Genomic DNA, 24,201 nt, shown 5'->3' with positions numbered 1-24,201 from the left:
ACCTTGAAAAGTAGATATACCTGTTCTTCAAGAACTTTTAAGAGCCTTCTCAGAGGCCAGAATTGCACTGGACGCACCCTTCCCCTAAATCTTTGCTAAAGAATCTATTTCCTGGTTGGACTACAGGAAAAAGATATTCAGATTCCAAAACCAACTCCCATGTCTAGCCTCCTGAAATATGTTCACAATTTGGGCAGGCTGAGATATCTTTAAAAATATTTCTCAGATATGACCAGAATCATAAGAAAATTTCTACTAGAAGGAGGTCATACTATTTGACTATTTAGATTATGAATCCAGTGGAATAATTTATTAACTCTAATTTTAAACATGTTGCTAATGATGAAAAAAAGGGGATTTTGTCCAATAATTAGAAATAGGGCAGCTGTTTGAGAAGCTTGACATGAAATATATGATTAAGATTTTGAGAAAATTAACCCAAGCAAGCCCCATATGCAAGGACTCTAATAAATCTAGCACTTTAAAAGAGAGGCAAAGCATATTAAAACTTAATTTTGCATTCCAGCATCCTCTTTCTTAACCTGACTTTGAGAACCAGAGCAATAAAAATAGAATAATTTTCAATAAATCCCAAACATTCTGATGGGGGAGAAAACAATCTCAAGATTAAGGAGTGTTGCTAAGGTTGCTGTTTAGAAGTCTGTTCATGCCTTGTAACAGATGGCAAGAACCCACTTCATTTGATCTAATTTTGAAGCTTGATTCAAATACGTGGAATACAGGGTGCTTCCGAAGGTGAGTACTTTAGAATTCTCCAGGAGTGTCTTTTTTTTTTGAAAGCCGTTTCATTGAGATATATTCACATACCATACAATCCACCCAAAGTGCACATTCAATGGCTTTTAATATATTCAGAGTTGTGCGTTCATCACCACAATCAATTTTAGAATATTTTCATTATTTCCAAAAGAAAAACTCCATACCCCTTAGCAGTTGCCTCTCAATCCCTTTATCCTTCTTTAGCCCTACATAACCACCACTGATGTATTTCTGTCAAAGCAAACACTTTTTCTTTCTCAAGGTGCGTTTTTGGATCTTAAGGGCACCATACTTTGTAAGTTGAGAGCATTGCTAAGATTACTGTTAGCAATAATGAGAATCATATGTGATCCTATGTATTATAGTAGCTGATTTGTGCATGTAGTTCCTATCTACTTGCCAAAGTATTATCCATCTCATCTCTGAATTACCATAAGCCCCAAGTAATAACTGTTTTGAGCCCTGCCCTGATAAATCTACTTTTAGCAGAAAGACGCAAATGACAAGCACCCAAAACAAACAGGTGGAATTTAGGCTAAAAATCCACTTTTGGGATCCTGGTTACCTGCCAGCTTCTGCAACTTGTTTCTATTTATAGAAATGGAGGCAGACAGCAATGACACAGATTTTCTGAGAATGTACAATAGTTTGGACGAGTTTATAGGAACAGAAAACCTTTTCCTACAATTGAAGAGGCTCTAACAGATCCAAAATAGGAAATGTTTACTCGAGTATAGTAAGACTTTCATAAATGTCACAGAATTTCTATCGTTTTACTGATTTGTTCTAAGGTACATTTTACTCTAGTTTGAGGTTTATATACAAATAATTTAGGTTTTAATGTTAGATACCTTTTTAAAATAAAAAGAAGCCAGAATATATAATCATCACTGATTTTCAGCTTACAAGCATTCTACTAGAGTGCATACCACATTCTGCATATTGTATTTGTTATAACTCTGTATAGGAGCCTTAGACTCCACTCTTACTGTAGATGCGATGCAAGTTAATCCTCTACCCCCACCCCCCATTATACCTAGTAACTAATGCTTTCTAATATTTCTTGAATGATGTGGTCAATAAATGTTGAGGATGAGGGACCATGGGCCTGTGATGCACTCCTGCCACTGGGTGGCAGTATACAGGTACTGCAGAGGCTCTAACTGAAAGGGGAGATGTAACCCTTAACCGGTGCGCTGGAGCTATCACACACAGGCTTGAGAGACCTGATTGTGCGCATCTTTTCCCAATTCTGTGTTCAATGACGTTAAGTTGGCAGCCTGACACTGGCCATGATGGAGGTATTTACAACACAGACATGGGCAAACACTACAAATTGGAGAACTAGTTGTTGAATATTTACCGACACACTAGTGGTTGTAATAGCTTTACAAAAGTGTCCATATAATAAGGTAACCCCAGTTTTAGTATTTCCCAAAGCAAAAATTAAGTAGCCATTTATGACCAAAGCTCTATTAGAGCCTGCAGAAGATTTACAATAAATATTGGGACATTAACTAAGTCTGTTTTAAACTTGCTAATGGGTTGACTTTAATCTTTGCTTCAGAAGCTATGGAAAAAAAAAAAAAAAAAAAGGTAGCTAGTTAGAAAATGTCACCAGAAAAGCAACCTTAATTAGTCAGTATTTTCATGCATTTATTCTGTTTCTGATTATGGTTTAATGGAGTACACAAAAATATCTATTTTTTTCTAGTAATTTTTGTCACCATTTCTGCTCTTTCTTTATGACAGGGGAAACTTCTTTATTCTACCCATAACATTTGGCAATTAAAAGCTGTTTTATTTTTATTATATTTTCAGGTCAAATAATTATTTCCCATCTATTTAATGTTGCCCCCCATTCCAACTATAAGCTCCATGAGGGCAGAAATTGTGTCTGCTCTTCTTCATCCCTGTATCCCAGCATGTAGTACAATTTAACACTGTTTGGCACATAGTAGGCCCATGAATTTGTTGGATAAACTTCAAACCAAGAAACATCTGCAAACAAATATCAGGTCTCCCATTTCAAACCAGTTAAGGTGATAAGATTAAATGTTGTGTCCAAAATTCCAGGGCATAAGTAACATTCCCAAAATACAAATATACCTCAAGTTGGTGAAAGATTAAGAAAAACCCCACACGCTGACTCTGCCTGTCACCGTGGTTTCTTTGGGCAACACCAATGGCTAGAATGATAACAACTCTTGGAACCTGTGACTTACCTGAGGTTGAGAGGGGCTGGCTGTGAAGTGAAAGGCAGCATTTGTCCTGAGAAGGGAGGGCAGGGGGTGAGAGACAAGCTTAAGTTAGTAAGCCAAAAAAATTATTTAAAAGAAAGCCATCTTAAACTAGAAGCAAGGAAAGCCTCATCCTTTGTGAAGGGAATTCTGGTCCCATCAAACTGACAAAGTAAACTGCAAAGGGATCTGGTTGTTTCAACTCTCAAGAGTGATCAAACTGGGCAAGGGGGTTGATTTTATATCTTTATATATGCATGAAGTTGTACCTATATAAGTAAGTGCTTTTTAAACTTTTGTTTTGCCTTTGGACTCTCCTAATGTTTTGCAATTAAGCACAGGGTTTAGGCATCAGAAATGGGCTATAAGAGAGAGGAAAAGTAGGCTTGAGGTACCCTTGAATAATGTAGATAACACTTCAAAATAATCTTGATGTACCTAAGGCAAAAGATCATTTAAAAAAAAAACATGGTGAAGAGACAATCACAGTGGGATGGTTCCTAGGGATGGGACCATGCTCCTCTTGCCCCCAAATACCTCCTGAACTGCCTGCCACACTGTCTGAATGAAATTCCTCTCCAAGATTTAGCCCTTTTCAGGTAGGCATTGCCTTCCAAGGCTCTCCTTTAAAAGGCAAATACCACTCAAAGAAGAATATAATGAAGTTATTTTCTCTCCACCTAATAATTTACTTTGAATTATTTTTTTTCATTTTTATTTTCATTCCTCTGTGAGAGACAACTTTGATTCAGGCACTGAGGAAAAGAGAATTTTAGGAGTATACAGGAAGAGTACATTTTCTTGCACTCTAGAGTATGCACATGTGAAACAGCTCAAGAGGCCAGAAAACACAGACAAACTAAGCTTCCTTTATAGTTTTGCAAAGGCTCTTTTGGGGTTTTTGCTTTTTCTGGCTCTTGCCTCACCTCTGGCTGTGAAAACCATGCATGCAAGGCTGCTGTGCTCTCAGTACCTGGGCTGAGGAAAATCCCATCTCTCCAATCTGTCCTTCACTTCTGGGAAAATGAACCTGAACTACTTCTGGGATCCCTTACTGGCTGTGTTCCCTGCAGAGAGCTCTCTGCACTGTCTTTTTCTCCACTCCTAATTTCCCTTTTATGAAAATTAAACTGTTTTTATTAAAGATTACTTTAGATAGAGCATGTCAAGATCTTTAGGCAAGAAGTTTATAATTGGAGGTGCTGTTGAGATGAAAGAAAATTGAACACTATTTCTAAAGCTAATGATCAACAATTTAGGCTGTTGGCAAAACTGGGCTCAGAAATTTAGCTCACAGCAGTGTTGCAATTTTTATTAAGTTCACTTTCAGCAGAAATCATCAGCCATGTTGAGGATTAGTTCTGCTGAAGGGCAGTTGAAAACTTGAAGTCACCTAAAGAAACCAAAGTCAGTGTCAAACCCAGCTATGCATCTGCTCTAGAGACTCCATGGCCAGAATCTAGAGCCCGTGGGGCTGTGCCCGGGCCTGGGCAGTGCCCTTTCAGCTGAGTTTCCTGGGTGGGGAATGTCCTCTGCTGGTCCCAAGGCAATTCGGAGTTTTAATTCTCCTTGTTGTCAGGTCAGAGGAATGAAGCAGACACTGATTTTTCTTGGCTAACAAGAGACAATATGATACTTCCAGGAGCAGACAGTTTCTTTGGCCAGAAATTTGTTTTTATTCCCCCTACCATTTGAATGCAATGGACATGGTATGAAATTTCTGTTTTTTTTCTTGTTCTTCATGATTTTTTTTGCAAGTACAATACACACAAATTTTGAAAACATTGTTTTCTTTAAGATGATCACATTTAAGTCTTCTCCTTTTCATGGTAACAGTATGTGCAAGGTAAGCAATGTGCCTGATGCAGATGAAACCACATATCTCCTGCTTCCTTCTCCAGAGCCCCTAACAGAGGCGGGGAAGGTTTATTTTATCAAGGTCATAAACCAACAGAATAAAACTATCTGAGACTCATATATACCTTTGGTTTTAAAGGAAGAAATATACAAATTTCAACTTTTTAGTTTTAAGTTAAACACAGGAAACCAATATTTATTCAATAAATATAAGACAAAAACCTGATTTTGTTTCCTTGTTTGGACAAGTCTGAGGGGGAGGTGAAGGAAAGGAAGCAGATGGAGTCCAGAGAGATGGGAGGGTGCAGATACGGGAAACAGGGAGAAGGTGGTTAGGAGGCAGAGAGGAATCATGGGAAAGGTAGATAAAGGGAGAAGTCATATATACCCGGGAGGAGATAGACAAAACAGATTAGAAAAACGGGAAGTGGGGATGGAAAGAGTGGGTAAATAGAAAGAGAGGCAGGGACAAAAGCACAGATAGTTTCTGAGGTAAGTGTCAGAGGAACTGTGAGGTTCACAGCACCATATTCATCTTAATGACAATAAGCTTCTAGTAGACTTCACAGTGGGTGTTCAAAATCCCCACTTTGTTTGTTGAAGAAAATTATACCCTATTATTTACTTGAACTATGGACTTCAGGATATAATTCCCTGCTATTTCCTTACTGCCACCTGTCATGAACTCCCTTACCTATACCACTGTTCCAGTTTGCTAATGCTGCTGTTATGCAAAATACCAGAAATGGACTGGCTTTTATAAATGGGATTTATTAGGTTATAAATTTACAGTTTTAAGGCCATTAAAGTGTCCAAACTAAGGCATCAACACAAGGATACCTTAGCTAAAGAATGGCCAATGGCCTCTGAAACACCTGTGTTAGCTGGGAAGGCACGTGGCTGGCGTCTGTTGGTCCTCTGCTCCTGGGTTGTGTTTCAGAATGACTTTCTCCAAAATGTCTCTGGGCTTCTGTCTTCACTTCTCTCTCTCATCTCCTGTGCATCCTTGCTTCTTTCTCCCAGGATGTTTCTCTCTAAGAGTCTAGGGGTCCTCTCAGCTTCTCTGGAGTAAACTCTGAGCTTCAACTCTTAGCTTAGCATCTCCAGACAGTCATTCTGTCTGCATCCCCAAGTGTCATGTTTGTGTCAGCTCTTGAGCTCTCTTAAGTTCTACAGCGAACTAGTTAAGACCTACCTAGAAGGGGCGGGGTCCACACCTCCATGGAAATGATCTAATCAAGGGTCTCACCCATAGTTGGTTGAGTCACATCTCCACGGAAAGCCTCAATCAAAAGGTTCCATTCAAAAAGATTGGATTAAAAGATCATGGCTGTGGATCAAAGACCTCAATATAAAAGACAGTACCATAAAACTCCTAGAAGATAATGTAGGCAAACATCTTCAAGACCTTGTATTAGGCAGCCACTTCCTAGACCTTACACCCAAAGCACACGCAACGAAAGAAAAAATAGATAAATGGGAACTCCTCAAGCTTAGAAGTTTCTGTACCTCAAAGGAATTTGTCAAAAAGGTGAAGAGGCAGCCAACTCAATGGGAAAAAATTTTTGGAAACCATGCATCTGACAGAAGACTGATATCTTGCATATATAAAGAAATCCAACAACTCAATGACAATAGTACAGATAGCCCAATTATAAAATGGGCAAAAGATACAAAAAGACAGTTCTTTGAAGAGGAAATACAAATGGCCAAGAAACACATGAAAAAATGTTCAGCTTCACTAGCTATTAGAGAGAAGCAAGTTAAGACCACAACGAGATACCATCATACCAATTAGAATGTCTGTCATTAAACAAACAGGAGACTACAAATGCTGGAGAGGATATGGAGAAATTGGAACCCTTATTCATTGTTGGTGGGACTGTATAATGTTTCAGCCACTCTGGAAGACAGTCTGGCAGTTCCTTAGAAAATGAGATATAGAGTTACCCTTCAATCCAGCAATTGCACTTCTTGGTATATACCTGGAAGATCTGAAAGCAGTGACACGAACAGATATCTGCATGCCAATGTTCATAACAGCATTATTCACAATTGCCAAGACATGGAAACAACACAAATGTCCTTCAACAGATGAGTGGATAAATAAAATGTGGTATATACACGACGTAATACTATGAGGCAGTAATAAGGAACGATATCGTGAAACGTACAACAACATGGATGAGACTTGAAGACATAATGCTGAGCGAAATAAGCCAGGCACAAAAAGAGAAATATTATATGCTACCATGAACATTGAAATATTATATGCTACTATGAACATTGAAAAATATAAAATAAATGGTTTATAATGTAGAATGTAGGGGAACTAATGATTGAGAGCAATTAATGAAGGGGGAATGATAACCCAATAAGAACAGATAAGCTATCGTGGGTAAATTTAATGTTCTGGAAATGCCCAGGAATGACTATGGTTTGTTAATTTCTGATGGGTTTGGTAAGAACAAGTTCACAGAAATTTTGCTATATTTGATTATTTTCTTGGGGTAGAGTAGGAACATGCCAGAAGTAAAGTAGTTATTTTAGGTTAGTTGTCTTTTTCTTACTCCCTTCTTATGGTTTGTTTGAAATGTTTTTTTACTGTATGTTTTTTTTTCAAATTTTTTGATATAGTTAATAATTAAAAAAAAAGTTAATTAAAAAAATGAAAAAAATATGCAGAGACCCCCTGAAGAGCTAGTGGAGAATGCAGGGGTGTTGGGCTTCCCCACCTTGATGGTTGCTAACATGACCACAGACATAGGGGACTGGTGGTTTGATGGGCTGAGCCCTTTACCACAGGACTTGCCCTTGGGAAGACTGTTGCTGCAAAGGAGAGGCTAGGCCTGCCTCTAACTGTGCCAAAGAGCCTCCTCCTGAATGCTTCTTTGTTGCTCAGATGTGGCCCTCTCTCTCTACCTAAGCCAACTTGGCAGGTGAAATCACTGTCCTTCCCCCTATGTGGGATCTGACAATGTGGAATATGACTCCCGGGGAGGAATCTAGACCTGGCATCGTGGGATGGAGAACATCTTCTTGACCAAAAGGGGGATGTGAAAGGAAATGAAATAAGCTTCAGTGGCAGAGAGATTCCAAAAGGAGCCGAGAGGTCACTCTGGTGGGCTCTCTTACGCACAATATAGACAATCCTTTTTAGGTTCTAACGAATTGGAATAGCTAGCAGTAAATACCTGAAACTATCAAACTACAACACAGAACCCTTGAATCTTGAAGACAATTGTATAAAAATATAGCTTATGAGGGGGAACAATGTGATTGGGAGAACCATATGGACCACACTCCCCTTTGTCCAGTGTATGGATGGATGAGTAGAACAATGGGGGCAAAAAAAAAAAAAAAAAAAAAAAAAAGGCACCCAGTGTTCTTTTTTACTTTAATTGTTCTTTTTCACTATAATTTTTATTCTTATTATTCTTGTGTGTGTGGTAATGAAAATGTTCAAAAATTAATTTTGGTGATGAATGCACAACTATATAATGGTACTGTGAACAACTGAATATACTCTTTGTATTGACTGCATGGTATGTGAATGTATCTCAATAAATGTGAATTAAAAAAAAAAGATCATGGCTTTTCTGGGATCCATAACAGTTTCAAACCGGCATACCCAATGACCCCTTCCTCCAAACCTTCCACTCCTTTCCCTCCTTTGTGCTCACACACTAATCCTATCCTTTCTTCCCTTCTCTTGGACTTTACTCTTAAAAAGTCTCCTACAAATTTAATCTGCCTAATTTCCCCTTAATTTAGAAATACACTCTAGTTTCAACCATCTTCAAAAACTATAACAAAAACATCCCAACAAAATTCCTCCCTCTTTTAATATCATCCTATATCCTCCACAAACCAGCTTCTTAAAAGGATAGTCTACTCTCGTCTATCATCCATTCTTTCCTCTACCCACTGCTATCAGGATTCTTTGCCATGATCCCCCTGAAATTGCCTTTGCTAAGGTGACAGGAGCCTTCTAATGGCTAAATCCAGTGATTTAATCTGCAACATTCTTTACCTGTCTGTGTCATTTGACACTGACAACCCCTCCCTCCTTCTTGAAGCCTCTTCTCTCTTGACCTGACACCTGCTTTCCTGAATCTTCTCCTACATGCCTCCCTCTGCCTACTCAGCCTCTTTGATGGTGCCTGTTTCTCAGCCCATCCCTTAAATGAGAATGTTACCCACAGTCCTGTTCTTGATTTTCTCATTTTCCTTTGCCTCATACATTCTCATACATATGTTTGGTTGCAATGAAAACCATAGAAATGGGCAGTGAATGCAGGTCTCTGTGTCCAGCTCAATGCTCTCTCCTGAGCCCCAGTCAGTGACTGGGATAGTCATTGTTTACTGTGATTCTGTGCTTGACTATCCCTCAAGCACTGCAAACCCCACATGATCAAAATGGAATGTACCATCTCTTGCCTGATTCTCACCTGCCTCTCCGTCACTGAACACGACCAGACTTTTGACATCACTATATGAATCATCTTAGATTCCTCTGTATCTATGAGCTTCCACATTTGATTGATCACCAAGTCCTACTGATTCCATTAGTGTAGAAGTAACCTGATACATCTGGGCCAACCTGCCCACACCTGAAGCACCACCTTCGTACAACCTAAAGCATCTGATAAGAAAGAAAATTGAAAAGTAATTTAAATCTTTCCTATAGTCTCCCCCAAGATACCAATTGGCAATTACATAGTGTCTTAGTTTCCTAGGGCTGCCGTAACAAAGTATCACACACTTGGTGTAAAACAACAGTTCTGGAGACTAGAAGTCTGAAATCCAGGTGTGTGCAGGGCATGTTCCCTCTGAAGTCTGCAGAGGAGAATCCTTCCCTTTTCTAGCTTCTGATGTTTGCCGGCAATCCTTGGCCTTTCCTGACTTGCAGCTGCACTACTTTAAACTCTGCATCCTTTGTCACTTATAAGGACACCAGTCATATTGGATTAGATGTCTGCTCTATTCTAGTAGGATCTCATCTTAATGTAACTAATTCTAACTTCAGTGACCCTATTTCTAAATAAGGTCACACTCTCAGGTACTGGGGATATCAACAAATCTTTTTGAGGGACACAATTCAACCCATAACACATAGTATGTGTGCCAGTTTGGATATATTGTGTAGCCCAGAAAAGCCATGTTCTTTAATGCAATCTTGTTGGGGCAGATTTAGTCTTTTGATAGGGGTGGACATTTTTGACTAAATTATTTCCATGGAGGTGTGGACCCCACCAACTCTTAATGGGTCTTGATTAGGTCACTGGAGCACATAAGAGAGCTAAAGAGCCAATACAGATGCTTGCTGATGCTTGGAGATGCAGGCAGAAGGATGTTTGGAGATGCTAAGCTAAGAGATGAAGCCCAGAGTTTGCTCTGGAGTGGCTAAGAGAGGACCCCCGGATGCTTCGAGAGAAATACCCTGGGAGAAAGAAGCAAGGATGTACAGGAGCTGAGAGAGAGGAGCCCAGAGACATTTTGGAGAAAGCCATTTTGAAACCCAACACAGGAGCAAAGGACCAGCAGATGCCAGCCACCTGCCTTCCCAGCTGACAGAGGTGTTCCAGACGCCATGGGCCGTTCTTCAGTGAAGGTATCGTCTTGTTGATGCCTTAGTCTGGACACTTTAATGGCCTTAGAAATGTAAACTTGTAATCTTATAAATCCCCTTTTTAAAAGCCAATCCATTTCTGGTATTTTGCATAATGGCAGCATTATGTCACATTGTAAGTTGTGGAAAGGGAAAACAATGTGAGAGAATAGATCTGCAGTTTCACCGGCATGCAAATCATTCAGTAACACTCACAGGAGTTGTCACCTTATGACTTCAGTTTCACAGAATTCAGCTCTCCAAAGAATCTAATTAACCTTACAGAAAATTGGCCCTACAATTTAAGTACATTGCCACTAGGTGACAGTGACAGGTCAAAGCCACACAGTCCAACTAATAAGGGGAAGGCAAACTGCCCTCTCTTCAAGTAATGTGCTGCACCCCCTCAGATATATACCTATCAATTCCCATATTTTTTAATGGCATAAATAGATTTTTTAAATTATTTAAACAATTTGACTTAAGCACCATTGTTTAAAAATTGCTTAAGAGTGATGGTTCTTGACTCTCCTTCTTGACATTAGAATATGTAACAATACCCAGAACTCACCCCTAGAGACTGATTTAACTGATCTGGGCAGATCTTGTGTACCAGAGAATGTTTTTCTGCATTTTTGTGGATTTCTTTTTAGTTTCTTTGCTCTTCAAATTCCCATTTCACCTTTCTCAAGGCCAGAATTAATGGATAGAATTTGGAAAAAAATATTGCAACTACTTCTCCTTCATTTTGACTATTCATTCACCCAATCTGTCCATCTATCGCTATTAGAACAGCACTATGTTAAGGGGTGTGGAAGAGACCAAGATAAATATGTGATCCTATTAGCAACTCCACTGGCTACAGACATCTTTATAAATGGCTTTTGAAAATTTAAAGAAAGCTTTATAGTAGAAGAGAACATTCTGATCAGAAAAATAAGTGCAAAAAAGTAGTTTATACAATTTTAAAATATTCTTATTTTTAAAATTACATTTTATTGAAATATATAACAAACATATAGAAAAGTGGATAAATCATATGTCTGAATGAATTCTAACAAAGTAATTTACCATGTATTCCCTCATTTCTCCCCAAAGTTACTATTGTCCTGGTTTCTAACATCATAGAATAGTTTAATTATTTTTAAACTTTATATAAACAATATCAAACAGTATCTATTCTTTTTGTCTGACTTCTTTGGTTCAACATTGTGTTTGTGAGACTTATTCATGTTGTTAAGTGCAGTGGTAGTTGGTTCAATTTTATTGTTGCATAGGATTCCACTGAAAGAATATACCATGATTATATATCTAGGAGTTGGGTATAAAACTAGGAGTGGAATTGCATTGTTGGTCTTTTCAAATTTTAGCAGTTTTAGCAATTGTATTGGGATCTCATTATGGTTTTGCTTTGCATTTCTGATGGTTAATGAGATTGTGTTTCTCAGCCATTTGGATATCCTCTTAGGTGAAGTTCTGTTTTTCCAATGGGCTTGCCTGGCTTTTTAATTTAAAAAAAAAAAGGTATAAAAATAATACTAACATTTTCAAAGAATTGACTTGTAGTTTGGTTGATTTTGTCCATTGTCAATTTGTTTCTATTTAATTGATTTCTGCTATTTTATTATTTCCTTTTTATTTTATTTTTTTTTTTTTATTATTTTTTTTTTTTTTGCTTTCCATTTTTTTTTTAATCATCATTTTATTGAGATATATTCACATACCACGCAGTCATACAAAGCAAATTGTACTTTCGATTGTTTACAGTACCATTACATAGTTGTACATTCATCAACTAAATCAATCCCTGACACCTTCATTAGCACACACACAAAAATAACAAGAATAATAATTAGAGTGAAAAAGAGCAATTGAAGTAAAAAAGAACACTAGGTACCTTTGTCTGTTTGTTTGCTTCCCCTACTTTTCTACACATCGATCCATAAACTAGACAAAGTGGAGTTTGGTCCTTATGGCATTCCCAATCCCACTGTCACCCCTCATAAGCTACATTTTTATACAACTGTCTTCGAGATTCATGGGTTCTGGGTTGTAGTTTAATAGTTTCAGGTATCCACCACCAGCTACCCCAATTCTTTAGAACCTAAAAAAGGTTGTCTAAAGTGTGCGTAAGAGTGCCCACCAGAGTGATCTCTCGGCTCGTTTTGGAATCTCTCTGCCACTGAAGCTTATTTCATTTCCTTTCACATCCCCCTTTTGGTCAAGAAGATGTTCTCCATCCCACGATGCCGGGTCTACATTCCTCCCCGGGAGTCATATTCCACGTTGCCAGGGAGATTCACTTCCCTGGGTGTCTGATCCCACGTAGGGGGGAGGGCAGTGATTTCACCTTTCAAGTTGGCTTAGCCAGAGAGAGAGGGCCACATCTGAGCAACAAAGAGGCATTCAGGAGGAGACTCTTAGGCACAAATACAGGGAGGCCTAGCCTCTCCTTTGCAGCAACCGTCTTCCCAAGGGTAAAACTTATGGTAGAGGGCTCAAGCCATCAAACCACCAGTCCCCTATGTCTGTGGTCATGTTAGCAACCATGGAGGTGGGGTAGGCGAATACCCCTGCATTCTCCACAGGCTCCTCAAGGGGGCACTACATCGTTTTTTTTTTTTTTTTTTTTTTTTCCTTGTTTGTCTTTTTTCTTTTTTCTTTTTTTTTTTTAACTTTCCCTTCTTTTTTCAAATCAACTATATGAAAAAAAAAGTTAAAAGGAAAACAAACATACAATAAAAGAACATTTCAAAGAGACCATAGCAAGGGAGTAAGAAAAAGACAACTAACCTAAGATAACTGCTTAACTTCCAACATGTTCCTACTTTACCCCAAGAAAGTTACATACTATAGCAACATTTCAGTGAACTTGTTCCTACTACATCCATCAGAAATTAACAGACCATAGTCATTTCTGGGCATCCCCAGAACGTTAAATAGCTTATCTGTTCTTCTTGGATTATTGTTCCCCCTTCCTTAATTGCTCTCTACTGCTAGTTCCCCTACATTCTACATTATAAACCATTTGTTTTACATTTTTCAAAGTTCACATTAGTGGTAGCATATAATATTTCTCTTTTTGTGCCTGGCTTATTTCGCTCAGCATTATGTCTTCAAGGTTCATCCATGTTGTCATATGTTTCACCAGATCGTTCCTTCTTACTGCCGCGTAGTATTCCATCGTGTGTATATACCACATTTTATTTATCCACTCATCTGTTGAAGGACATTTGGGTTGTTTCCATCTCTTGGCAATTGTGAATAATGCTGCTATGAACATTGGCGTGCAGATATCTGTTCGTGTCACTGCTTTCCGATCTTCCGGGTATATCCCGAGAAGTGCAATCGCTGGATCGAATGGTAGCTCTATCTCTAGTTTTCTAAGGAACTGCCAGACTGACTTCCAGAGTGGCTGAACCATTATACAGTCCCACCAACAATGAATAAGAGTTCCAATTTCTCCACATCCCCTCCAGCATTTGTAGTTTCTTGTTTGTTTAATGGCAGCCATTCTAACCGGTGTTAGATGGTATCTCATTGTGGTCTTAATTTGCATCTCTCTAATAGCTAGTGAAGCTGAACATTTTTTCATGTGTTTCTTGGCCATTTGTATTTCCTCTTCAGAGAACTGTCTTTTCATATCTTTTGCCCATTTTATAATTGGGCTGTCTGTACTATTGTCATTGAGTTGTAGGATTTCTTTGTATATGCAAGATATCAGTCTTTTGTCAGATACATGGTTTCCAAAAATTTTTTCCCATTGAGTTGGCTGCCTCTTTACCTTTTTGAGAAATTCCTTTGAGGTGCAGAAACTTCTAAGCTTGAGGAGTTCCCATTTATCTATTTTCACTTTTGTTGCTTGTGCTTTGGGTGTAAAGTCTAGGAAGTGGCCTCCTAATACAAGGTCTTGAAGATGTTTTCCTACATTATCTTCTAGGAGTTTAATGGTACTTTCTTTTATATTGAGATCTTTGGTCCATTTTGAGTTAATTTTTGTGTAGGGGGTGAGGTAGGGGTCCTCTTTCATTCTTTTGGATATGGATATCCAACTCTCCCAGCCCCATTTGTTGAAAAGACCATTATGGCTCAGTTCGGTGACTTTGGGGGCCTTATCAAAGATCAGTCGGCCATAGATCTGAGGGTCTATCTCTGAATTCTCAATTCGATTCCATTGATCTATATATCTATCTTTGTGCCAGTACCATGCTGTTTTGGCAACTGTGGCTTTATAATAAGCTTCAAAGTCAGGGAGTGTAAGTCCTCCCACTTCGTTTTTCTTTTTTAAAGTGTCTTTAGCAATTTGAGGCATCTTCCCTTTCCAAATAAATTTGATAACTAGCTTTTCCAAGTCTGCAAAGTAGGTTGTTGGAATTTTGATTGGGATTGCATTGAATCTGTAGATGAGTTTGGGTAGAATTGACATCTTAATGACATTTAGCCTTCCTATCCATGAACATGGAATATTTTTCCATCTTTTAAGGTCCCCTTCTATTTCTTTTAGTAGAGTTATGTAGTTTTCTTTGTATAGGTCTTTTACATCTTTGGTTAAGTTTATTCCTAGGTACTTGATTTTTTTAGTTGCTATTGAAAATGGTATCTTTTTCTTGAGTGTCTCTTCAGTTTGTTCATTTCTAGCATATAGAAACATTACTGACTTATGTGCATTAATCTTGTATCCCGCTACTTTGCTAAATTTGTTTATTAGCTCTAGTAGGTGTATCGTTGATTTCTCAGGGTTTTCTAGATATAAGATCATATCATCTGCAAACAATGACAGTTTTACTTCTTCTTTTCCAATTTGGATGCCTTTTATTTCTTTGTCTTGCCGGATTGCCCTGGCTAGCACTTCCAGCACAATGTTGAATAACAGTGGTGACAGCGGGCATCCTTGTCTTGTTCCTGATCTTAGAGGGAAGGCTTTCAGTCTCTCACCATTGAGTACTATGCTGGCTGTGGGTTTTTCATATATGCTCTTTATCATGTTGAGGAAGTTTCCTTCAATTCCTACCTTTTGAAGTGTTTTTATCAAAAACGGATGTTGGATTTTGTCAAATGCTTTTTCAGCATCTATTGAGATGATCAATTGATTTTTCCCTTTCGAGTTTTTAATGTGTTGTAATACATTGATTGTTTTTCTTATGTTGAACCATCCTTGCATGCCTGGAATGAACCCCACTTGGTCATGGTGTATGATTTTTTTAATGTGTCTTTGGATTCGATTTGCAAGTATTTTGTTGAGGATTTTTGCATCTATATTCATTAGGGAGATTGGCCGGTAGTTTTCCTTTTTTGTAGCATCTTTGCCTGGTTTTGGTATTAGATTGATGTTAGCTTCATAAAATGAATTAGGTAGTGTTCCATTTTTTTCAATGTTTTGAAAGAGTTTGAGTAAGATTGGTGTCAGTTCTTTCTGGAAAGTTTGGTAGAATTCCCCTGTGAAGCCATCTGGCCCTGGGCATTTATTTGTGGGAAGATTTTTGATGACTGATTGGATCTCTTTGCTTGTGATGGGTTGGTTGAGGTCTTCTATTTCTTCTCTGGTCAGTCTAGGTTGTTCATATGTTTCCAGGAAATTGTCCATTTCTTCTACATTGTCCAGTTTGTTGCCATACAGTTGTTCATAATATCCTCTTATAATTTTTTTAATTTCTTCAGGATCTGCAGTTATGTCACCTTTTTCATTCATTATTTTGTTTATATGGGTCTTCTCTCTTTTTGATTTTGTCAGTCTAGCTAGGGGCTTGTCAATCTTGTTGATCTTCTCAAAGAACCAACTTTTGGTGATATTTATCCTTTCTATTGTTTTTTTGTTCTCTATGTCATTTATTTCTGCTTTAATCCTTGTTATTTCTTTTCTTGTACTTGGTTTAGGATTGGTTTGCTGTTCATTTTCTAGCTTCTGCAGTTGATCCATTAGTTCTTTGATTTTGGCTCTTTCTTCCTTTTTAATATATGCGTTTAGTGCTATAAATTTCCCCCTTAGCACTGCTTTTGCTGCATCCCATAGGTTTTGGTATGTTGTGTTCTCATTTTCATTCGTCTCTATATATTTAGCAATTTCTCTTGCTATTTCTTCTTTAACCCACTGATTGTTTAGGAGTGTGTTGTTTAACCTCCAGGTATTTGTGAATTTTCTAAGTCTCTGATGGTTATTGACTTCTAATTGTATTCCATTGTGGTCAGAGAATGTGCTTTGAATAATTTCAATCTTTTTAAATTTATTGAGGCTTGTTTTATGTCCCAGCATATGATCTATTCTGGAGAAAGTTCCGTGAGCACTAGAAAAGTATGTGTATCCTGGTGATTTGGGATGTAATGTCCTGTAGATGTCTGTTAAATCTAATTCATTTATCAGATTGTTTAGGTTTTCAATTTCCTTATTGGTCTTCTGTCTGGTTGATCTATCTATAGGAGAGAGTGATGTGTTGAAGTCTCCCACAATTATTGTGGAAACATCAATTGCTTCCTTTAGTTTTGCCAATGTTTCTCTCATGTATTTTGTGGCACCTTGATTGGGTGCATAGACATTTACGATTGTTATTTCTTCTTGCTGAATTGCCCCTTTTATTAGTATGTAGTGGCCTTCTTTGTCTCTCAAAACATCCCTGCATTTGAAGTCTATTTTATCTGAGATTAATATTGCTACACCTGCTTTCTTTTGGCTGTAGCTTGCATGAAATATTTTTTTCCATCCTTTCACTTTCAGTTTCTTTGTGTCCCTGTGTCTAAGATGAGTCTCTTGTATGCAACATATTGATGGTTCATTTTTTTTGATCCATTCTGCGAATCTGTATCTTTTAATTGGGGAGTTTAATCCATTTACATTCAACGTTAAAACCGTGAAGGCATTTCTTGAATCGGCCATCTTATCCTTTGGATTATGTTTGCCATATTTTTCCCTCTCTCTATTAATATCCTTTATTGTACCTATACCGAATCTCTTTAGTACTGAACCTTTCTCCAAGTCTCTCTGTCCTGTCTTTGTTTCTCTGTCTGTAGGGCTCCCTTTAGTATCTCCAGTAGGGCAGGTCTCTTGTTAGCAAATTCTCTCAGCATTTCTTTGTCTGTGAAAAATTTAAGCTCTCCCTCAAATTTGAAGGAGAGCTTTGCTGGATAAAGTATTCTTGGCTGGAAATTCCTCTCACTCAGAATTTTAAATATATCGTGCCACTGCCTTCTCGCCTCCATGGTGGCTGCTGAGTAGTCACTACTTAGTCTTATGCTGTTTCCTTTGTATGTGGTGAATTGCTTTTCTCTTGCTGCTTTCAGAACTTGCTCCTTCTCTTCTATGTTTGACAGTGTGATCAGTATATGTCTCGGAGTGGGTTTTTTTGGATTTATTCTATTTGGAGTTCGCTGAGCATTTATGATTTGTGTATTTATGTTGTTTAGAAGATTTGGGAAGTTTTCCCCAACAATTTCTTTGAATACTCTTCCTAGACCTTTACCCTTTTCTTCCCCTTCTGGGACACCAATGAGTCTTATATTCGGACGTTTCATATTATCTATCATATCCCTGAGGTCCATTTCGAGTTTTTCAATTTTTTTCCCCATTCTTTCTTTTATGTTTTCATTTTCCATTCTGTCATCTTCCAGGTCACTGATTCGTTGTTCAACTTCCTCTAGTCTTGTACTATGAGTGTCCAGAATCTTTTTAATTTGGTCAACAGTTTCTTTAATTTCCATAAGATCATCCATTTTTTTATTTAGTCTTGCAATGTCTTCTTTATGCTCTTCTAGGGTCTTCTTGATTTCCTTCATATCCCGTACTAGGGTCTCATTGTTCATCTTTAGTTCTTTGAGTAGCTGCTCTAGGTGTGTCTCTTCTGGTCTTTTGATTTGGGTGCTTGGGCTTGGGTTATCCATATCGTCTGGTTTTTTCATATGCTTTATAATTTTCTGTTGTTTTTGGCCTCGTGGCATTTGCTGACCTTGATAGGGTTCTTTTAGGGTTTGTAGACCAGTTGAAGTCCTTATCTCTAATTTATCAGATCTACAGCTTCGTGGAGTACACTTTCTCTAACTAACCAGCAGGTGGCGTCCACGAGCCACCTGTTCTCCACAAGCCAGATCTCCCCTGCTTAGCCTTTTTGGTGAGTGGGGGAGTGAGTCTTGTGGGGCCCAATTGGTGTCCCAAGCTTGCGTGTGTAGTTGGTGTTGCCTGCCCTGTATGTGGGGCGTGTTTCTGGGCAGTCGGGGAGGGGGGGTGGCCCTAACAATCAAATCTCCCTGATGATCCTAGAGTTTTAAAGCTACTGCAATAGTCTAATCCTTCAGTTCAGTCCTGCCACAGTTTGTCTCTGCCACTGACCCACAAGTCTTTGGTATTGGCGTATGGCTCCTGAGACTTGCAAGTGGGCCCCTCTTCCAGGCTGTGCACCCCGGGTCCTCTGTTGAGGGATGACTGTGCTATGTCACAGGTGAGTGCCGTCCCCCCAGGGCAGTTCTGGGCTGCTGGGCTGTGTTGGGAGGCTCCCAGTCTGCTCAAATGATGGCTGAATGGGGCTCTGTTAATTCACACTGCTCCCCCTTCCCAGCTCTGGGACATTCAGCTGAGGTTGCAGGGAAGGCTAATGTCCACGCCCAGTTTTGTGGTGTGTGCCTGTTATTTGAAGCACTTCCGTCACACTGGGTTGTCTGGGGCAGCTCTGGGCTATGGGGCTGGCGATGGGCAGGAGTGTTTCCTGTCCACCAGGATGGTGGCTGTGAGCGGACACCCCCCTTTTCTTGGGAAGTTGTGTTGTTTAGTGAATTTTCTCAGCCACTGGATTATTGCCTTTTGTCTCAGAGCTCTCTTAGTTCTGCTCTTGACTTGACGTGCCCAAATTTCAATTCTTTGAAGCTTTCTGTATTGAGCTTCTTAGAGTAATTGTTTTAGAAAAAGCAAAAAGGATTTAAAAAAAAAAAAAAAAAAAAAAACGGCCCTCCTCAGAGATCTAATGGGTTATTGAAATGCTAATAGACAAAGCAACCAGGGCCATTAAGGAAAAGTGCCCAGGGCAGAGAGATCAGCCTTGCTTCGGGATTTGCATATGCGCCTCAAGGCCTGATCTCCGCCCTTCCCCTTTCTGTGTTCACCAGAACTCCAAAAATCCTCTGCTTTTATTTTGGAGTTTTTTGTGTTGTTTTTTTTCTATGCCTGTCTCCTCTCTGCTGGGCTGGCTGCTCTCAGAGTCTCTGGTGTCTGGCCTCAGTCTATCTATGGTTGGAGTTTGAATCAGTAGAATGAGTTTCCGGTAAGAGCAGCCACTGCAATTCTCCCTTCTCCTTCCTGGAGCTGACAGCCCCTCCTCCCCCGGGACTGAGCCTGGCAGGGAGGGGCGCAGGTCCCCTGGCCGCAAAAACTTACAGATTTCGCTGATCTCAGCAGTTCCACGTTTTCATGAGTGTTGTATGAAGTATGCCCAAAGACAGATTGCTCTGTGGTGTCCAGTCCACGCAGTTCCTGGCTTTTTACCTACTTTCCTGGAGGAGTAACTAAAACATACAGCTCACCAGTCTGCCATCTTGCCCCGCCTCCCCTTTTTATTTTCTTTGGGCTTAATTTTCAGTTCTTTTTCTAATGCTTTCAAATGGATACTTAATGCACTGATTTTTAGTCTTTCTTCTGTTCTAACATACATTTGAAGCTATATATTTTCTTCTACTCAGCACTTTAGTTGCATTCCCAAAGTTTGTACATCATTTTTTTCTTGTCATGTGCCCCAAATATTTTTTAGTTTTCATTGTGATTTCTTCTTTGACCTACATATAATTTAGAAGTAGATTACTTAACTTCCAAACATTTTGGGGATTTTCTAGTTATCATTTTTGTAGTTGATTTATGCATACTCTGATTTCAGTCCTTTGAAATTTATTGAGATATGTATTAGAGCTCAGCAATTTTGGTGAATGTTCACGTGCACTTAAAAGGACAGGCATTCTGTCATTTTGAGATACAATTTTCTAATACATTAATTAAGCCAAGTTTGTTCATCATGTTGTTCCGATCTTCTATGTCATAGCTTGGCAAACTTTTTCCTAAAGGGTCATTGGTGAAAACTTCAGGCTTGCAGGCTATATAGTTGTACCCCTAACTGCTCCACTTTACCATTGTAGCATGAAAGCATCCATAGATGATATGAAAATGAATAGGTATAATTGTGTTCCAATCAAACTTTATTTGCAATAACAGATGACCTACCTGTGGGTCATAGCTTGCTGATTCCTTTTCTAATATAGATACTAAAATTTTTGGTCTGCTTATTCTATCAGCTATTAAGATGTCTCCCACAAAGATTCTGAATTTTTCAATTCTCCTTTCAGCAATTTTTGCTTTATATATTTTGAACTTCTGTTGCATAAAAATTTAGAATGTTTAAGTCTTTTTGCTGAGTAACCCTTTTATAAATTTGGGTCCACTAATATTTAATACAATTGCTGATATGTGGGTATTTGTATATGTATATATCTTACTAAGTTTTTAATATTATCTGCTTATTTTAACTTCCTTTCTCTTTCCTCTCTTGTCTTATTTTGGATTATCTTTTAAAAAAATATTCAGAGAAAGAAGATGGTGGCATAGAGAGGAATGGAAGTTAGTTAGTCCCCCTGGAACAACTAATAAACAATGAGGAACAACTAGTACATAATCTGGAATAATTGCTGGGGGACAAACGTGACTGTCCACACATCATACACCAACCTGGATTGGGAGGAATGCCCAAGATCGCAGCATAAAATCTGTAAGTAAAGACAGCAGACTCAAGCTGAGATCCCCTCCCCCACAGCAGCCCAAACTGCAAAACCTTGCTGTGATAGAGAGCAGCACTCTCTGAACAAGCAAATATACCTCAGTCCAGCCCCAACTGGGGTTCTGATTAACAAATGTGGAGGGCCCAATACAAGCTATGAATCCCCAACAAGCAGACAGAGGCTTTTAGTGATGACTGACCTTAAAGAGCAGGTGGACTTCTCTGTGCTGACAGGGGGAGCCCAGAAGACTGGGTGCTATCTCTGGCCAGTGGGTGAAGCTGGGGCACTGTAGACTGGCCCTCAAGGGGAGCTTTCTATCCCTTTTTCTCTCTCTCAACCTGGGCAGCTCAGTGGAGAAAGCCACAGTCATTTTCAGTTTGTAGTCTCTGACCCAGACAAGGGAGAGCAGAGTCAGAGAGACAAAGAGCCTATTTAAATGCAAATTAAAACACCCTAGGGGGTGTATCCTCCCTAAGAGGAAGAAGGTGGTGCCCAGCCCTACTACTGGCCTCCCATTCAGAACCAGACCTCAGAGCCTGGGGGAAAACAGCCAAAACAGAAACTAAGGACTAAGGGGGCCACACCTCCTTACACCAGTCAGGAGCTACAGGTTGACAGGTGCCACCTGCTGGGCAGGTTAGGAAAAGCACAGCGGCTTAAGGCCTCACAGGGTGTGTCAATCTTCTAAGACAAACCCTCAGGGAGACCTGATGCTGAATTTTGCCCCCTTCTAAGATCTGGTATTCTGGTCTGGGAATAGCTGATTGGGGTAACCAAGGAAACCAGATGCCTAGAAAACAGAAAACTACAACCTACACTAAGAAAAACAAAGTTATGGTCAAAGGAACAAACTTACACTTCAACTGAAATACAGGAATTGAAACAACTAATGCTAAATCAATTCAAAAAGTTTAGGGAAGATATGGCAAAAGAGATGAAGTGTATAATGAAAACACTGGATGAATATAAGGTAGAAATCAAAAGTTCAAAAAAACAACTGGTGGGCTTGGGCAAGATGGTGGCATAGAGAGGAGTGGAAGCTAAGTAGTCCCCCTGGAACAACTGAAAAAAACCAGAAACAACTAGTAAATAATTCAGAATAACTGTGGGGGGACAAATGAGACCATCCACTCATCATACACCAACCTGAATTGGGAGGAATGCCCAAGATTACAGCATAAAATCTGTAAGTAAAACCTGTGGATCCAAGTTGCAAGACCCCCTCCCCCACAGCCTGAGCTGCAAAGCCTCGTGGTGCCAGAGAGAAGCTCTCTCCCAGCAAGCGAATATAGCTCAGCTGAGTTCCAACTGGGGTTTTAAGTAGCGAGTGTGAACTGCTCACTACAGGTACGCAGCCCCCAAAAACAGACAGAGGCTTTGGGTGACGACTGACCTTGGAGAGCCGGAGGGTCACCTTGGACTAGGTCTGAAGGGGACTATCTGTTTCTTTTTCAGCTCAGTGGAGAAAGCCCCAGTCATTTTCAGTTTCCAGGGCTGTGACTCAGAGAGGGGTGGCGACAGCACAAACAGAGAGAGAGACCATTGAAATGCTAATGACCTCCACCTGAGGGGTCTGTCTTCTCTAGGAGGAAAGGGGTGGGGCCCTTTCCATTCAGAACCAGACCCCAGAGCCTTGGGGAACACAGCCATACCTCCTCACACCAGGCAAGAATTATAGGCTAACAGGCATCACCTGCTGGGCAGAAAAGCACAGTGACCTGAGGCATTACAGGGTGGAGCAATTTTCTAAGACACACCCTCAGGGAAACCAGATACTGAATATCTCTTCCCTCTGGAATCTGAGCCTGTTCTGGTCTGGGAAAACCTGATTTGGATAATCAAGGAAACCATACCTAGACAACAGAAAATTACAGCCTACACTAAGAAAAACAAAGTTATGGCCCAGTCAAAGGAACAAATGTACACTTCAACTGAGATACAGGAATTTAAACAACTAATGCTAAATCAATTCAAAAAGTTTAGAGAAGATATTGCAAAAGAGATAGAGGCTGTAAAGAAAACACTGGGCATACATAAGGCAGAAATCGGAAGTTCAAAAACACAACTAGTAGAATCTATGGAAATGAAAGGCACAACACAAGAGATGAAAGACACAATGGAAACATACAACAGCAGATCTCAAGAGGCAGAAGAAAACACTCAGGAACTGGAGAACAAAACACCTGAAAGCCTACATGCAAAGGAGCAGATGGAGAAAAGAATGAAAAAATATGAGCAACATCTCCGGGAACTCAAGGATGAAACAAAGTACAGTAATGTATGTATCATTGGTGTCCCAGAAGAAGAAGAGAAGGAAAAAGGGGCAGAAGCAATAATAGAGGAAATAATTAATGAAAATTTCCCATCTCTTATGAAAGACATAAAATTACAGATCCAAGAAGCGCAGCGTACTCCAAACAGAAGAGATCTGAATAGGCCTATGCCAAGACACTTAATCAGATTATCAAATGTCAAAGACAAAGAGAGAATCCTGCAAGCAGCAAGAGAAAAGCGATCCATTACATACAAAGGAAGCTTAATAAGGCTATGCGCGGATCTCTCAGGAGAAACCATAGAAGCAAGAAGGAAGTGGTGTGATATATTTAAGATACTGAAAGAGAAAAACCGCCAACCAAGAATCCTATGTCCAGCAAAGCTGTCCTTCAAATATGAGGGAGAGGTCAAAGTATTTTCTGACAAACAGACAATGAGAGACTTTGTGAACAAGACACCCGCCCTACAGGAAATACTAAAGGGAGCACTACAGAGTGATAGAAGATAGGAGTCCGTGGTTTGGAACACAATTTTGGGAGATGGTAGCACAACAATGTAAGTACACTGAACAAAGATAACTATGAATACAGTTGAGAGAGGAAGGTTGGGAGCATGTGAGACATCAGAAGAAAGGAGGAAAGATAAAGACTGGGACTGTATAACTTGGTGAAATCTAGAGTGTTCAACAATTGTGATAAAATG

General features: G+C 39.4%; 1 protein-coding gene across 2 annotated transcripts in view; it reads right to left on the bottom strand.

Annotated features, from left to right (window-relative positions):
• Positions 1–24,201, bottom strand: part of SIDT1 (SID1 transmembrane family member 1) — a 134,787-nt gene that overhangs the window by 51,186 nt on the left and 59,400 nt on the right. For both annotated transcript variants that reach the window (XM_037839207.1, XM_037839281.1), the window contains exon 4: positions 3,006–3,051. In XM_037839207.1, the coding sequence (XP_037695135.1) occupies positions 3,006–3,051 (46 nt within the window). The remainder of the gene's footprint in view (positions 1–3,005; positions 3,052–24,201) is intronic.

This window comes from Choloepus didactylus, chromosome 1 (genome assembly GCF_015220235.1).
Source record: "Choloepus didactylus isolate mChoDid1 chromosome 1, mChoDid1.pri, whole genome shotgun sequence".
In the NCBI taxonomy this organism is placed as follows: domain Eukaryota; kingdom Metazoa; phylum Chordata; class Mammalia; order Pilosa; family Megalonychidae; genus Choloepus; species Choloepus didactylus.
The sequence above is the reverse complement of the archived record's forward strand: the minus strand, read 5'-3'. Positions and strand labels throughout refer to the sequence as shown.